At 39.5% G+C, this 16884-nt stretch overlaps 1 protein-coding gene across 12 annotated transcripts in view; it reads right to left on the bottom strand.

Annotated features, from left to right (window-relative positions):
• The window catches only part of PTPRF (protein tyrosine phosphatase receptor type F), a 523498-nt gene that overhangs the window by 105241 nt on the left and 401373 nt on the right, over positions 1-16884 (bottom strand). For all 12 annotated transcript variants that reach the window (XM_081865454.1, XM_081865450.1, XM_081865456.1 and 9 more), the window contains exon 6: positions 6753-6941. In XM_081865454.1, coding sequence (XP_081721580.1) covers positions 6753-6941 — 189 coding nt within the window. The remainder of the gene's footprint in view (positions 1-6752; positions 6942-16884) is intronic.

The raw sequence follows: 16884 nt of genomic DNA, 5'->3' as shown, positions 1-16884 counted from the left end.
TCTGCTCTGTGCATGTATGCAGGTATTTCTGTACCTGTGTTCAGACTGTTGCATTAGGGGCCACCCACTGAAATGTCACCACATGTGACAAACTGCCACCATCACCACACAAAAAAGTGCTAATGCACTAACTGGCTTCCACTCCCGCAGTGACTTTAGGTTTATAACAAGTTATTTTTATTTATCTATTTTTCGCAGTAAAGGGTATGGAAATTAAATGTAATATATATATATATATTGCTTGGCATTTTGGTGACAACAACTTCATGTGGACACTGCAAGAAAAAATTGCATGGTTCAGCAGCAATTCCACAATAAACTTCTGTCTGGAAGCACCCTTAGTAAGCAGAGACAAGAGCAGGAATTTGGCTGTGCATACAGTCCTTTCATTCCTCACTTCAAGCAAAACAAACCACAATGTCTTCCATTAACGATAGTTTCCCATTTCATCTGAACTAGGAAACCATGGTTACCAGTTAATTAAACTTTGAAAAACTGTTTAATATCTTGGTTTGTTCTGAAGATGTTAACCAAAATTTCCTGGTTTGGATGAAAATAGGAAATTATAGTTAAGGAGTGACATCTGGCCCTCATGGTCTCTTCCAACTCTATGATTCTATGATTCTATGATCTTCATTTGCTCACTTTCTAGCACAAAGGAGCTTTGAATGTGACCAAAAGGCTTGTCCATATCATTGATAATCTACATTAGAAACATTCAGGTCTGAATGACCATTTAAACCAAATCCAAACCAATTTGAGGTATATGGCACTTTGCATAGCCTTGAATGCAGAACTACAGATATAGCAGACCTGAGGATCTGACTTTCCCAACGAGGTAACTAGGCCAATAATATTTGAAAAGAATGTTGGTATGCGAGTGCTACTCTGAGTAAAAGCTCAATCCTAACCATGGCTACTCAAAAGTAAGTCTGACTAGAGTCAATGGGGCTTTCTTCCAGGAAAGTTAGATAGGACTGCAGCCCAAGCCACCCTAATTCTAAAACCTTTCCACACTTCTGCTGTTCCTTATACTGGATGCTCTGGGTGTTAAGTAATGCAGATCCCACCAATGTGTATAAAATGCCTTCCATCCTACAATGCCTCCTAGTAACATTCCCAGGGTTGGCTTTACTGAGAGAATTCTGTTGTTCAAAATTTTGTATTTGGTTGCTTTAGTATTTCAAAATTATAAACCATTTTGGGTGCCTTGGCAGAATGGCAGTCACATAAATACATTTAATGAATGAATGACCATGCCCACACTAAATCCATTTCATTCCTACTTTTAATTTATGACCAGCCACATTTTCTATTAATGCCTGGCCCAAGCAACAAGAGCAACTCTGCTGGCCACTTTCTTGATCTGGTACTGTAGGAGTATCTTTTAATCATAACCTTGCCAATGATACAATCTCGCCTCCCATTTCAGCTTTGGTTTGTGTACTTCCTCTCATTTTTACACAAATTTTTCAGCAAAGTGTAAATGCGTCTCCTTAGCCTACATCTTCACTGCCATGCCTTCCTCCACTCTACATAAGTCAGTGTTTAATATGCCCTTACTTTATTTTACAACATTATTTTATTTAATAGTACCTTGAGCAGCAAGTGCAGGAGGGGTGTGATAGAAAGAAAAACAATTAACAACAGTAAATCTTTACATCACTCATCAGCCAGGAGCATTAGAGGAACTGTGTTGCCAAACCTTGTATGTTGCAGATCTGTCTTCCTTTGCTTGGGGAGCAAGTGATGAAGTGGGAAACTAGGCCTCTAACATAATCATTCTATGGCTATGTTCCATTTTGAAAGCAATGTCCTAAACACTTGAGGTAAAAACCTAACACATTTTGACTGCTTTTTAATCTTGTTCATCTTTAAACAAACTCAGATTGAATGTCACAACCTGAATCTTACACAAGTAAGTCAACTGCCTCTCTTAGATTGTATCATGTAAAGGCACAGTTTAGTTTTTATGATCAAACATTTATTACTATTTACTTCATTTTGGGATGCCACTTTTAGTTGCACCTGGAGGAAAAGCCCACAAATTGCCCTGTCCAGCCTCGGTACAATCAATAGCGAGGAGGAGCTGCAAGCCACTGTCTAGACTTGGTATTAGTTTTCTTCCACAGTAAATGTAGGAAATATGACTATAACCTTTAAATACTTGTTTTCTTTTTTAATAAGTAAGAAAGTTAATCAGAATATGAGAGTGGGGCATGTGAGAGATTATCTGCTGCAGGTTCTATAAAATATGCTTGCCATTTATTGCACATAGCACTGGTTATATTATTTGTTAATGCATGATTATACTGGAAGGCTTTCTCATATCTGGCTTTGGCTTACCTATTTAATATAAATAATATCAACTGATAAGATTTAATGACTTATATTGTCTATTTTATATAAACATTATAAAGTTTGTTTTATCGAAATGAATTGTTTATTCAATTTTTTTATATTTTGTAATGAATTGGTTTTGGACTATTTAGTGTAGTGACGTATTCATATGTTTTTGCTGTTTTGCTGTGAGTTGCTTTAAGGCATGCTTATAGGGGTAAGTGGCATACATTAGAAGAACCCTGCTGGCTCAGAAACTGTCTACAGTGGCCAAACAGATGCCTACTGGAAGTTCAGAAGCAAGACCTGAGAGCAACAGCACCCTTTCCACTGATGATTCCCAGTAACCTCAATACTGCCTCTGACAGCAGAGATAGTACATAGACATCAAGGCACTAGTAGCCACTGATAAATTTATTCCTAATCCTCTTTTTAAAGCCACCCACAGTGGTAACTACAACTACATTTTGGTGGTGTAGATTGTTGAATGATCACTTTAAAATGTGAAGGTTCATTATTGCTTCACAAGTTGTGTATGTCTTTAAGGGCCAGGGCCAAGGCAAATAACGAGACCCAGTCTTACAGCTGGGAAACATAGCAGGTGCTACTAGGTTGTGTTAATTAAGCTGTGTCAGCATTTGGGCATAGTATATAAGGAGCAGCACCTAGCTCCCTCATTACCCTGGGGGATGGGTTGGTGGTTGGCTCTGGTTTGTTGTTGATGTATTTAGTGTATAAGGAGTTTTTGCTTTTGTTATTAAAACCTTGTTTAAGTTATTTTTGAGTCCCTTTTTAATGCATGGTCTCCCCAGCAAGCTCTCTGCAGCGCTACTAAACTGCAAATAGCCATAGTTAATAATAAATTAGTTAATTTTATTTCAGCTGATTATATACCTGTGTGAAGAAGTACTTTCTTTTATATGTCTGTCCTGAATCCTCCAACATTTAGCTTCATTGGATGGGCCCAAATTATTATGAAAGTGGGAGAAGAATGTCTCCCTATCCAATTTCTCCACACTATGAATAATCTTACACACCTCTACCATGTCCCTGTCACTCAACTTGTATTGTAAACTTCTCATGGGGGAGTTGCTGAAACCTCTTGATCATTTTGGCTTTCCCTTTCTGAACCTTTTTGAACTCCACAATATCCTTTTTGAGGAGAGTCAACCACAAGCGTACACAGTATTCCAAATGCAGTTGCACCATAGATTTGTATAACAGCATTATGATATCAGCAGTTTTATTTTAAATTCCTTTCCTAATGATCCCTAGCATGGAATCTGCACTTTTCACAGTTGCTGCTCACCAGGTCAACAACTTCATCAAGTTATCCGCTGTGACCCCAAAATCTCATTTCTAGTGAGTCACCACCAATTCACGATTTTTTTTTGCCTCAGTGTGCATCACTTAACACTTCCTTACATTGAATTCTATTTGCCATTTTATGCACACTCACCCAATTTGGAGAGATCCTTCTGGAGCACCTTACAATCCTTTTTTTGTTTTAAACACACTGAACGATTTGGTATCATTAACAAACTTTGCCACCTCACAACTCACCCTCTTAACTCTGTGCAAGTCAAAGGGAGAAGGCCCCAACATCAATCCTTGAGAAATTCTACTTCCAACATTCCTCCATTGGAAGGGATCTCCATTCTAACTTTCTGTTCCCTGTTTCTGAAACAGTTCCTGATCCATAAGAGACCTTTGCTCTTATTCCATGCCTGCTGAGCTTACTCGGGAGTCTTTGGTGTGGTACTCTGTCAAAGGCTTTTTGAAAGCTGGAGTACACAATGTCTACTGGATCACCTCTATTTACATGCTAAAAGGTTATTGAGACACCGAGACAGGACTTACTCTTGGAAAAGCTATGGTGGTTCTTCAGCAGCAATACTTGCTCTTCAATATGCTTGCTAATTCTATTTTTTAAGAATGCTTTCCCAGAACAAACTAATGGACTTGTAACTTCCTGGATTCCTCCTCCCGCCCCAATCGCTGTTTAAAAATTGGTGTTACATTGGCCGCTTTCAATTTCTCAGATATGCAGTCTAATCTTAGGGAGAAGTTAAATATTTTGAATTATTTAAGAACTCTCATGTGGATGTCACCCAGACCCAGGGACTTGTCATTTTTTAATTCGTCAATAGGGCCTAGAAATCCAACTCCTTTCAACGCTATTTGCCTCAGCTTCTCAGACCAGTGGTGTCACAGGGCCTATCCAACTGGTGGTCATGACACTCAGACAATCCCATTCGACATGGCACAGTACATCTTATAGATTCTGGTGGGAAAACAGCTGCATTTGTTCAGAGATATACTGCAGTCTGAATACTGGGAAAATATTACACAGAAATAGAGAGTGTTTGGAAGGGCCCAAGTCTTCAGCAGCTGACCAATAGAACGGCCCAGTTCACATGCCGTGCAAAGCCAAACCATAACTTGGCATGAGAAAGCAAACATGCAGGTTCCCAGAATGAAGACTGCAATGCAGCATTCCTCCCCTGGTGCTGCTAAATGGCCCAGGCATTAACCACGATTTAGCTTAGCATTACATCTGTACATAAGTTTGAGATTTGACTCCTCCATGCCAAGCTTCTGTTTGGCTTAGTGCTACATGTGAATTGGGTCATTATCTGTTCTATGCAGTTTCAGAACCCTATGAACTGCAGACTTATAAAGTTCCCTCTTTTGATTATGAAAATGAAATACTTTGTTACAATAGTCCTCTACACACTTGCTGGAAAGGAAGCTTCATTGAGTAGAGGCAATTTGGATCAGCGGCATATACTAATGTTGCTTTGTGAGCTCTTCCAATGTTCCTACCAATAAAGACCTTAAACCTCTTTTTTGAGCTCACTATATGCAAGTCTATAAACCTCATTTACTTCCATACAGCTTAATCAATTTTCTCTCAGGCCTGCAGATATGCTACTCATTGATTTCTACCCTCCTCCCGGAAATTCAAGTGTCTTCTACAACTGGGGACTCCGAATCCCTGGTGAAATTCAGTTGAGACACTGCTTACAATGAAGAAAAACAAAATAAACTTTGGACGTGACGGTAGTGCTGAACACGTTTTGTTTTTAAACTCAGGTTTTTCCTCCCTGAAGCTTGCTCAGCAGCAGGCGAGTGCACATGATGTGAATGTTGTTGAGAGCCCAGCATGTGCCTAAGGGTTGCCCAGCTCATCTGCAATCCTCCTAGATGAGGATGCTGATTTAGTAAGTATGAAGAGCAAGTATCCATGGATGCACTTCCCTAATGCTGCCTGCTTAGTGCCTTTCAAGTTAAATTAACGAGGGTGATATTTTCTTTCAGCACAAACATATTGAGATTACGCTAAAGGTCACTGTGAAATTATATAAACTGTAAATTTATCAGTGTAATTAGTGCTCACTGCTCTATATGCGGGGGAGCCTACTGCAAGACTGAGGTCTCACAGGTGTCAGCAAGGAGCTAATTATAAACTCATTTCTGCAGAATCTGATATATATCAATTTAAGAGCCACGACCACTACCACACATGAGTTACATTGCTTGCAGGGGGTAGTAGTTTTGCATACAAGTAGTTATCAGAGGCCAGCTAATGGGCATGTATGCTCATTAGACTGGGGCAGATATCCCAATCACAGTCTCTCTCTCTCCCTCAAAAGGACTATCCTCACTTCCTATCCACACTGTGCTCTGGCACGATGGCTATATGAAGAGTTTCCCTGTTACCAAAAGAGGCAGAATTGTAGAACGTATGAAGCCACTGAAATGTTTTAAGCAGCCCTCTTCAGAGTTGCCATTAGGTTAACATAAATTCATGAGGGAGGCAGCTGGGTGAGTAGGCTACCTCCCATCATTCCCCAACCTTCATTCTTATAATTTTCTCATTTAATGTGGAAAATTTCTGCAGCAGGGAAGATTTCTGTTCAAGAATGTCCTGTGCATTTTAGAAATCCAGATTTTCCACATTTTGGAAACTGGCTAAGAGCTTCTGTCTTTGGCCCAACTGAGTAACTATTAATGAATCAAATGCTTTTTGTCAGACTGTTGGTCTAAGTGGAACAACTAGTGACATGTGTTTTACTATCCTGAAAGCAGGAACCTATATTGGAATTGGAGTGATATATTTCTGATCCAATATGCTACCGGGTCATGGATAAGAAATCTCCTTTGCTCATGGGACACAATAAAGCATGTTCAAAAGGCTCTGCTTCTTCAGTTAACAAGGACAAATATCGTAACTATTGAAATCTACTCTCTCACCCAAATCCCAAACCTTTCTTCATATCACACAATGTTTTAAACGTAGCAGACGTTGGGTGAAAAAGTGAACCCCACAATCTAGGTACAGTTGCTTCCTGTAGAGAAAGATTTGGGGTGGAGTCGGCTCAGGAAATGAGAAGACTTTATTGTTTTACCTGAACGGAGCTGTTTGATTCTGCCATTGCTAGTGGCTGTGTCCACAGGAAGAAAGTCTTTGAACCAGGATATTTCAGGGTCAGGGTTACCGCTGGCAGCACAGAGCATTGTAGCAGTGCGGGCCTTCTCTACTACCTTGAGCTGTGGACCCATGTCTATGGTTGGAAAGCCAGATGGGATCTGGTTCTCTGAAACACAATAGAAAGAGAATCATGTTACCAGGTAGCAATGGGACAAAATTCCAAAACAGGAAATTGGTTTGCAATATTGCAAGCACCAGCCAATCAGGGCTGTGCACAGGTGACTCCTCTGGCAAACCTATTTTCCTAAGCTTGATCATGCAATTGTACATCTATGTAGATTGGGGTGAGTCCATGATTCCACAGCAGCTCACCCATTCAAACAATATATGACTGTATATATGACTTTCAAGCAATAAACACAGCAAAAATAGTGAAGAGGCAGCTCAAATCTCTGACAAGTATTTTTCATTTCAGTTTTCACTGAATTTTCCCCATGTTGCCCTGATCTTCCAAAGGCACATATGATTATTAAATGACTATGATGAACAAATGAATGTAAAATTAACAAGCCAAAGCAATTGCACCAATCCATGCCAGGGTGCACATTAAGAAGCTGCCAGAAACTCTCCCAGGCAATTGAAGATACCTGAGGCGTGCAGAAAATGAGCAATGTACACCCTGCCGTGGCTTACTGCTCTATTATAAGATGAAAGTATCACTATGATGAACAGTTTGAAAAAAGAAAATTCAGCAGTGAGAGAAAAAGGTAATTCTATCTGCAGTAGCTGTACTACCCTTACAGGTAAGTGTAGCTGAGGCCATTATGAGGCCTGTACAGAAAACCCCCAAATGCTCCAGAGCAGCACTTCAGCAAATATCTCCTAAGCTCAGCACATTTCCTCACATCTTAGGCAAGATGTACTGTTCTCTGCTAAACATGAGTTGCAAGCAAGACAGACAAATATATGAGAAAAGTCAGAACACCATTTAAAAGCTTCTTAAAATACTAGAACCTCATTTATTCTCATGTCATCCTTTTGTTTGCAGATACTTAAGCAAAACTAGAGTGTTAGAACTCTTCTTACCAGCCAGTCCCACATCAGCTGGTGTTCTTATCTGGATATTTGAGCTACGGAAATCATTCCTTCCTACTGGATTAAGACAAACCTGTGCTTTTATAGACTACACAGTCAAGCATTCTACTCTCCTTCCCACATGGTGGGTAGAAGAAGAGCAAATGGTCTGTGATTTTAGCAGCATGCACCAGCACATGCTGTGTGTTCACATTTAAAGCAACATTTAGTTGAAGTACGGTTTAAAGTGTTGTATGAACAAAGTCTAAGTGTTTTATACTTCTGTCCTTCATGTTAACTTTCTATGTCCAATCTGCATATTCATGATTTGCATAACATTTTAGTCCCTCCAGCCTTCTCCTCTATTCTGCTTATCTCTGAATGGTCAACCTATTTACAGGGCAATGCAAAATTGTGCAAATAAAATATTCACATTTTATCAAGCGTCCTTGTCTGCTATCTTGTCAAAAATCCACTTTGCAGACACTACTTTTTCCATATTCTATAGCATGAGAGAACATTGAAATGAATCTGGTTTCTGACTTCGCGGAGTTAAGGGGCAATGGTGGGTATCTATAATTTTCAAAAGAAATACAAAAAAAAAAAAAAAGCAACTAAAGCTTAATAAGAGCCCAAGCCATTTCTTGTATGCAAAGTCTGGCATCCCGAGAAACCACCTCTTCACTAGCAAACATAAAAGGGTTTTTGTGCAAAAGGTACCACTGAAAACTAGTTCTTTTTTATTTGCTCTCCATTGATTTTCAAAGACAAAAGGTACACAGAGCTTAACTGGAAAGACACCAGAGCTAGCATTCAAAAACAAGAAACAGCAGCACCAATACAACCATAACACACACACTCCTCTACAGTACAAAATTAAACAAAAGCAGGGATATAGAAGAGTATCACGAGACACAGCTTAGCTTGCAAAGGCATACACAAAGAATAGCAAACAAAAACAGTCTTTTGGAACTAGCCAAGTGTGCCTGAATTACAGCTGCACCTTTGCTGCCTGCAATATAAAATAGGTGGTTAATCCAGGGAGGCCAAACCCTCCAAGTGATCAAATTTAATCTCTAAGCCTTTTGCAGTCTTTCCCAGTTTGTATGTGAGAATACACAAAGCAAAGACCCAGTGAATTAACATAGTCCAATGTTGCCATTTCAAGCTGCAGTAGAGAAAATACATGTTATCAGGACTTACTCATGGCAGTGACAGCTAAGCAGGACAAAGCGATGCAAAATAAGCATTACACATGGCCCTCCCCCCCCACACCAAATTAAGCTCTTTCTACAATATTGCTGTTCAATACTAAGGGATGTTTCATGTGAACATTTTAAACAAGATGTTGGAGATGAAGTGAAACTGCCTCAAGTGGTCTTTCCTAATTTCTGGCAGTGATTAGCTTTGTGAGTTCACTGACATCTCTCATACCACCTGTTGGAAAGCTCAGATAGAAGAAGAGTTGAGCTGGAACATAAGGAACTCAACATGTAATGAGGACCTACTAAAGCAGCAGTGGGACTTCCGGAGGCGGCGCGAAACAGCGATGGCGGTCCTCTTCACTCTCTGAAGAGGGGCTCCGCAGGAAAGGGTCGTTCGCTGCGGCATAGCGACGACCCGTTAGGAAAAACCACGGGCAGAGGGAGCCCGTGGCCGTGGGACTCGGCGGGCGCCAGGAACTCCCCCAGAAGTGTTGAAGGGACCCCGTAAGGGGCTCCGGAGCGCGAAAGGGGGAGCGGCGCTGTGAGTTCATCGCTCTTTCTGCGGGAGGCGAAGCCGCGCGGCTGCTGCTGATGAGCGCCGACCTTTCTTCCTGTGAACATCAATTTGGCAAGTAACATACCCGTGAGTAAAGTGAACTACAATTTGGACTCAAAATATCTTTTTTCCGGGTTTGAAAACGGGAGACGAGTAAAAGGAAGTCCGTCTCCCGATACTGCTTACAAGATCAAAGCATAGGCATAGAGGAGCGCTGAGGCGTTTAATGGGAACTTTGTAAAGTGGAACTATTGTGCATTTACAGAATTTGCAGTCTTCTTATTTAAAAGACCAAGAGAGATCTTATTTCTGCCTATGGGACTTGTATTCGGGACTTTGTTTCAAGAACGCAAGTCGTCGGGCTGTCAGTGCGTAACTGAGCTGTCAAACTGCGGAATATAGTAACAAGATTTTAAGTTGCTACTTATATTGAGACTTTAAATGTTTAAAACACTGTTGCAATTACCACTCTGGCTCCTAGCGGCTTTACTTTAAAAAGTAGAGGACTCTGCGAACCTTCCTTTTGTCTTGGAATTACAAATTAAAAAAGAGATTACAGAAACTTTAAATGGCGGAAAAATCCTCTCCTTCCCTGAAACTTTAAGATACTCCCCCTAGAGGATTGTGGAGTTACAGAGGCCTGGGAAACATACTTTGTTTGGAATTTTTGTGGTTTAATTGTTTGTACTCTGGACTTGATTTCTCATGGAATAAAGGATAACTTGACCTTGAACAAGAGGCAGGTGTGGAATGAGTGGCACAGGGAAAACAAGAGCAGCCAAAGCTAAAGAAAGAGAAAAAGAAAAAGAAAAAGAAAGGAAGCCTGTGCAACTTGTCCAAACAACTTTAGCTCATCATCGTAGATCATCTGTTCCAACCGTCCTGACAGCACAGGAGGTGGAGGCCGAACAGCCTGCTGAAGAGGACATGGCAACAGGAGGATCTGACACAGTTTTGAAACAAATTTTAGAACAATTAGCAATTCTAAATCAAAAAGTGGACAACCAATCACTAAAAATAGACCAAGCAACATCTACTATTGGTGCATTATCTGAAAAGGTCTCTCAGAATACACAGGCAATTGAGAACTTACAAGGAGCTACAGCTGAAAATCATAAATTAGCTGTGGAAGCCTATCAAAAAGCGGAGCAAGCAAGTAAAAAAGTTGATGAGATTAAAGGTGAAATCAAGCCTCTGCAAAGACAGGTAGGGGAACAACAGGCCTACCTGTCGATGGTGGAATTGAGAAACAAGGAGAATAACCTTAGGTTGAGAGCTGTCCCAGAATTGGAGGAAGGCAACTTGGAGGGATTTTTGACACTTTTATTCTCCAAATTTTGGGGAATAGAAGAGGATAAAGACTTTAAAATCGTGACTGCATTTAGACTGGGCAGATCGGTGAAGAAAGACAAGTCCAGAGACTGCTTGGTTATTTTGAGATCAAGAGAAGAAAGAGACAAGATACTAGGCCTACATTTCAAAAAATCTCTAGAGATAGAAGGTAAAAAGGCTGAAATTTACAGAGATATACCCAAATTGTTATTGGATCTTAGAGCCTCATACATAGAACTGGCAAAGCTGTTGAGAAACAACACAATCCCTTATAGGTGGGAGTTCCCGCAAGGATTATCATTTAGCTATAAAGGAAGGAAAATAAGAATCAGAACACCAGAGGACCAGCAGAAGTTTCTTCACGACAACGGGGAAGACCTCCAGAAAGGAGCAGTTGCGTCTTGGCCACCTCCACTACCAGAAACCAAACAGCCTGGAGCTGGACCATCACTGCCACTGCTGGGAACGGGGGAACTAGACACCCCATTGTAAGGTCTATAAACTGATTCAGGATGTCTCTGCAACTTCTTAGTTGGAATATAAATGGCGGAAATTCTCCAGAAAAAAGAAGGAAAGTATTCCACATTTTGAAGAAAGAACAATTGGACATTATTTGCCTGCAAGAAACACATGTGACAAGGCTCCATCGGAAAGTGCTAATTAACAAAAGGCTAGGCCAAGAATTTATTTCTTCGGACAGAGTTAAGAAAAGAGGGGTAGTGATATATGCAAAGGAGAGCCTGACACCGAAATTTTTATTTAAAGATGAACAAGGCAGAATCTTGGCTATTGAAATTTATACACATGGAGAAAAATTTTTGATATTAGGAATCTATGCACCAAATGATGGAAAATCGGAATTTTTTAAGAAGCTGCATGAGACTTTACTGGACTATCTAGACTATAACAACATTATTATGTTGGGAGATATGAATGGGGTTGTCTCTGTAAATATGGATAAGTCGCAGAGTGCAAATATAACTAAAGAAGGCAGACTACCTAAAACTTTTTTTGAAATGACAGACAATATGGATTTGATTGATATATGGAGAGTCAAGAACCCCCTAGGAAAAGAAGGAACTTTCTTTTCTGAAGCTCATCTGTCATGGACACGAATCGACCAAATATGGACAACTAAAGGACTGGCACCTAAAACTAGAAAAGTGGAAATTTGCCCAAAAACTTGCTCCGACCATAATGCTTTGAAAATGGAATTGAGACTAAACATAACCGGATCCTTCCGATGGAAAATGAATGACACTTTATTTAGAGATCAGGAGATTGTGAAGAAGGCCCAAAAAACTTTGAAAGACTACTTTGAGATAAATCTAAACACTACGGTGGAAAAAAGAACAATCTGGGACGCAAGTAAAGCGGTCATGAGAGGGTTTCTAATACAACAAAACACTGTAAAGAAAAGACTCTGGAATGAAAAGAAGCAGAAGATACTGGAGAGAATAAGTGAAGGTGAAAGGAAATTAAGATCCAGGCCCAAGTCTAAGGAAGTGCTGAGAGAAGTGAAATTTTTCCAGGCCCAATACATGAAACTGATAAATCAAGAAGTGGAGTGGAAAATTAAACAAATGAGACAAAGATCCTTCGAATCAGCTAACAAGTGTGGGAAACTGCTAGCATGGCAGTTGAAAAAAAGACAAAAACTAAATACAGTTACAAATCTAGAGATTGAAGGGAGAATGGTTCAGAAGCCTGAAGAAATTAGGAAATGTTTCCAGAGATATTTCAAAGATCTTTATGCACAAGGGCCGCAGAAAGAATCTGAGATGGATCAATTTATCAAAACTAACGGATTACAAAAAATTTCCCAGGAAATGAGAACAATCCTGAATGTTAAAGTTTCACAGCAGGAAATTGAGAGTGCCATACAGAACCTCCAACTAGGCAAATCTCCAGGCCCTGATGGACTTACCTCCAAATATTATAAGGCTTTGAAGGACTATTTGATACAACCCTTGATGGAGGTATGTAACCAGATCATGGAGGGTAAGAAGGCACCAGAAACGTGGAAAGAAGCTTTCATCACATTGATTCCTAAAACAGAAACTGAAAAGACTCAACTTAAGAACTACCGTCCCATCTCACTCCTAAATGTGGATTACAAAATTTTTGCAGATATTTTGGCTAATAGATTTAAAAAAGTATTGAACGAAGTGATTCATAAAGATCAAGCAGGCTTTCTCCCGGGTAGGCATTTGTTTGACAACACGAGAAACATTATTGACATTTTGGAACTCTTACAAACAAATATTAACACTAGAGCGGTGCTAATTTTTATTGATGCTGACTGGGAACAGTTATGGACCACCGGTATGAAATTTACGGCATGTTCTGCCTTGAAAGAAAACATAATGAAAATGATCTATAGGTGGTACATGACCCCAGTCAAGCTGGCTAAGATCTATCATCTGCCTGACAATAAATGTTGGAAGTGTAAAGAGTCTGAAGGAACATTTTATCACCTTTGGTGGACCTGCCCAAAGATTAAGGCCTACTGGGAAATGATCTATAATGAAATTAAGAAAGTCCTTAAGTGGACATTTTCTAAGAAACCAGAGGCCTTTCTCTTGGGTATGGTGGGCCAATTGGTACCAAAGAAGGATAGGACTTTTTTTATGTACGCCACTACAGCAGCAAGAATACTACTAGCAAAGTATTGGAAGTTGCAAGAACTACCCACTCTGGAAGAATGGCAAACGAAGGTGATTGAATATATGGGACTGGCAGAGATGACCGGCAGAATCCGTGACCAGAGGAAGGAGGCGGTGGAGGAGGACTGGAAGAAATTTAAAGTGTATCTTGAGAATTGTTGTCAAATTAAGGACTGAAAAGATGTCGAGGGGTAAGAAATAAAGATTTACAGCTGTAAACTATAAACCATAGGGAAGAAGTTTTAAGGAGGTGATATGTAAAAATTGACTGAAGGGTTGCTAGAGAGAATTGTGAAATAAGGGTGCAGAACAGGAGAGGTATGGGGAAGTCTTCAAGTTTGTATGATCTGTGTTTTTTCTTTTTCTATGTTGTATTGTTATTTTTTCTTGTTATGTTTATGTTGTTATGTTTATGTTGTGAAAACTTAATAAAAACTATTATAAAAAAAAAATAATAATAATTTTTATTGATGCGGAGAAAGCCTTTGACAACATTTCTTGGATGTTCATGAAGAAAAATTTGGAAGGGATGGGAGTGGGACGGGGGTTTGAAAATGGTATAGAAGCAATATATTCAGATCAAAAAGCTAAATTGATAGTAAACAATGTGGTGACGGAGGAATTCAATATTGAAAAAGGGACACGACAAGGGTGCCCTCTATCCCCATTATTGTTTATCTCGGTCCTGGAGGTGCTTTTGAACATGATTAGAAGGGACCGGTCAGTTCGGGGCATTGAGGTTGGAGTGAAACAATACAAATTGAAAGCATTTGCAGATGATTTGGTATTAACATTACAGGAGCCAGTTCCTAGTACAAAAAGAGTTTTGGATTTAATTTCTGATTATGGTCGGGTGGCGGGATTTAAGTTGAATAAGCAAAAGACTAAGGTCTTAGCAAAGAACCTAACGTCTACAGAAGCAGATGAGTTTTTGAAAGAGACAGGATTAAATGTGGTTAAAAAGGTAAAATACCTAGGGGTGTACCTGACTTCTAAAAACTTGAATTTGTTTAAGGACAACTATGAGAAATGTTGGTCAGAAATTAAAAGGGATTTGGAAATTTGGACAAGATTAAAACTTTCCTTGTTAGGCCGAATAGCAGCTATAAAGATGAATGTTTTGCCGAAAATGTTATTCTTGTTTCAGACCCTGCAGATTGTGGACAAAGTGGTATGTTTTGGAAAGTGGCAGAAGGATATCTCTAAGTTCGTTTGGCAGGGCAAAAAGCCCCGAATTAAGTTTAAAATACTAACAGATGCGAAAGAAAGGGGGGGATTTGCCCTGCCAGACTTGAGGTTATATTATGAATCTACAGCCTTCTGCTGGATGAAAGATTGGTTTTTGTTAGAGAACACCGATGTCCTAGATCTGGAAGGGTTTGATAACGCTTTTGGGTGGCATGCGTATTTGTGGTATGACAAGGTTAAAGTTCATAAAATGTTCAAAAACCATATTGTTAGAAGAGCAATTTTTATGGTCTGGACAAAATATAAAGACTTATTGGAGAGCAAAACACCAAGGTGGCTTTCACCGGCGGAGGCCAAGGCACGTAAGAGACTTAATATGGAGGCCTACTGGCCAAAATATTGGGAATTAATTGAAAAAGATGGTGACAATTGGAAGCTGCAGAGTTTTGAAAGTGTAAAAAGCAAGGTGCGAGACTGGTTGCATTATGCTCAAATTCGGGAAATTTTCAAAACAGATAAAAAGGTTGGGTTTCAGGTGGAAAAATCGAAATTAGAGACAGAATTGTTAGAACCTAAAGACAAATTACTTTCAAGAATGTATAACTTGCTGCTTAAATGGAATACACAGGATGAGACAGTCAAATCCGCCATGATAAAGTGGGCACAGGATATTGGACATAACATTATGTTTGAGGACTGGGAAAGGCTATGGACCACCGGATTGAAATTCACGGCATGTAGTGCCCTGAAAGAAAATATTATGAAAATGATATACCGGTGGTACATGACCCCAGTCAAGCTTGCTAAGATATATCACATGTCTGACAATAAATGCTGGAAGTGTAAAGAGGCGGAAGGGACGTTCTTTCATCTCTGGTGGACATGTCCGAAAGTGAAGGCCTTTTGGGAAATGATCTATAATGAGTTAAAAAAGGTATTTAGATATACCTTGCCTAAGAAACCGGAGGCCTTCCTTCTGGGCATTGTAGACCAGAATGTGTTAAAGGAGGATAGAACTTTTTTTATGTATGCTACAACAGCAGCAAGAATTCTCATCGCAAAGTGTTGGAAGACACAAGATTTACCCACACTGGAGGAATGGCAGACGCAGTTGATGGACTATATGGAATTGGCGGAAATGACTGGCAGAATCCGAGACTTGGGAGAAGAAACAATGGAAGAGGACTGGAAAAAATTTAAGGACTATTTGCAAAAATATTATAAGTTGTATGAATGTTAAGAAAATGCACTTTTTAGGAAATATTAGCCCCAGCAATGGTAATCAGGTGAAATGAAAACTAAGGCACAAGAAGATAGAGGTGAAATTAAGAAAAATTTTTATTGCATTATGTTTTAATCACAATACATAAGATCATGGTTATAATAATTTTGACTTTGGTAACATGATGAATTGAAAGATACAATAAGTAATGAAATAAGATAATAAATAGCTGAAGACTTTGTATTATGAACATTGGGTTACAAATATACTGAAATGGGTAATATGACAAAATGAAAGATACAATAAGTGATGAAATAAGATAACAAAATGCTGAAGTTGGTATTATAAATAATGCAGATTCGGGATGATGTGGGGAAGTCCAAAAGATTCTGTAAAAGAAATATGATTTATGAAACTCTTGTATTTTATTTTTTGTTCTTTTTCTTATTCTGTAAAATTAATAAAAATATTTTTTAAAAAAAAAAAACTAAAGCAGCAGTGGGGGAACCTCAAGTCCACAGGCTTCAATAGGCCCACCTATTTGACCCGCTAGGTTGATTTGGCCAAGCTATGCCCATCTGCTGTACACCTGACGTCAGATAGGACACCTGGTGTGGGACAGGCATACAAATTGTCCTGGCTAGCTTAGTGAAGTCATTACAAGAAGATAGGAGACGTGAGCCACACCCACCTTTTAAACTTGATCTGGAATGGAAGGGGAGGTAAAGGACAGGCCCACAAACTGGATTCAATTCTACACCCATGTGCCAAAGCACCCACAAGACTAGTTGCAGCACAAAATTTATCAAGTGGTAATGGGTTTACCATATTGCTGCCACATAAACAGTTGTATGTTTCAATTGAAA

Source organism: Podarcis erhardii, assembly GCF_964252035.2.
Source record: "Podarcis erhardii genome assembly, chromosome: 6".
In the NCBI taxonomy this organism is placed as follows: Eukaryota; Metazoa; Chordata; class Lepidosauria; order Squamata; family Lacertidae; genus Podarcis; species Podarcis erhardii.
Note: the sequence above shows the minus strand (reverse complement) of the source record. Positions and strands in the feature narration are given on the sequence as shown.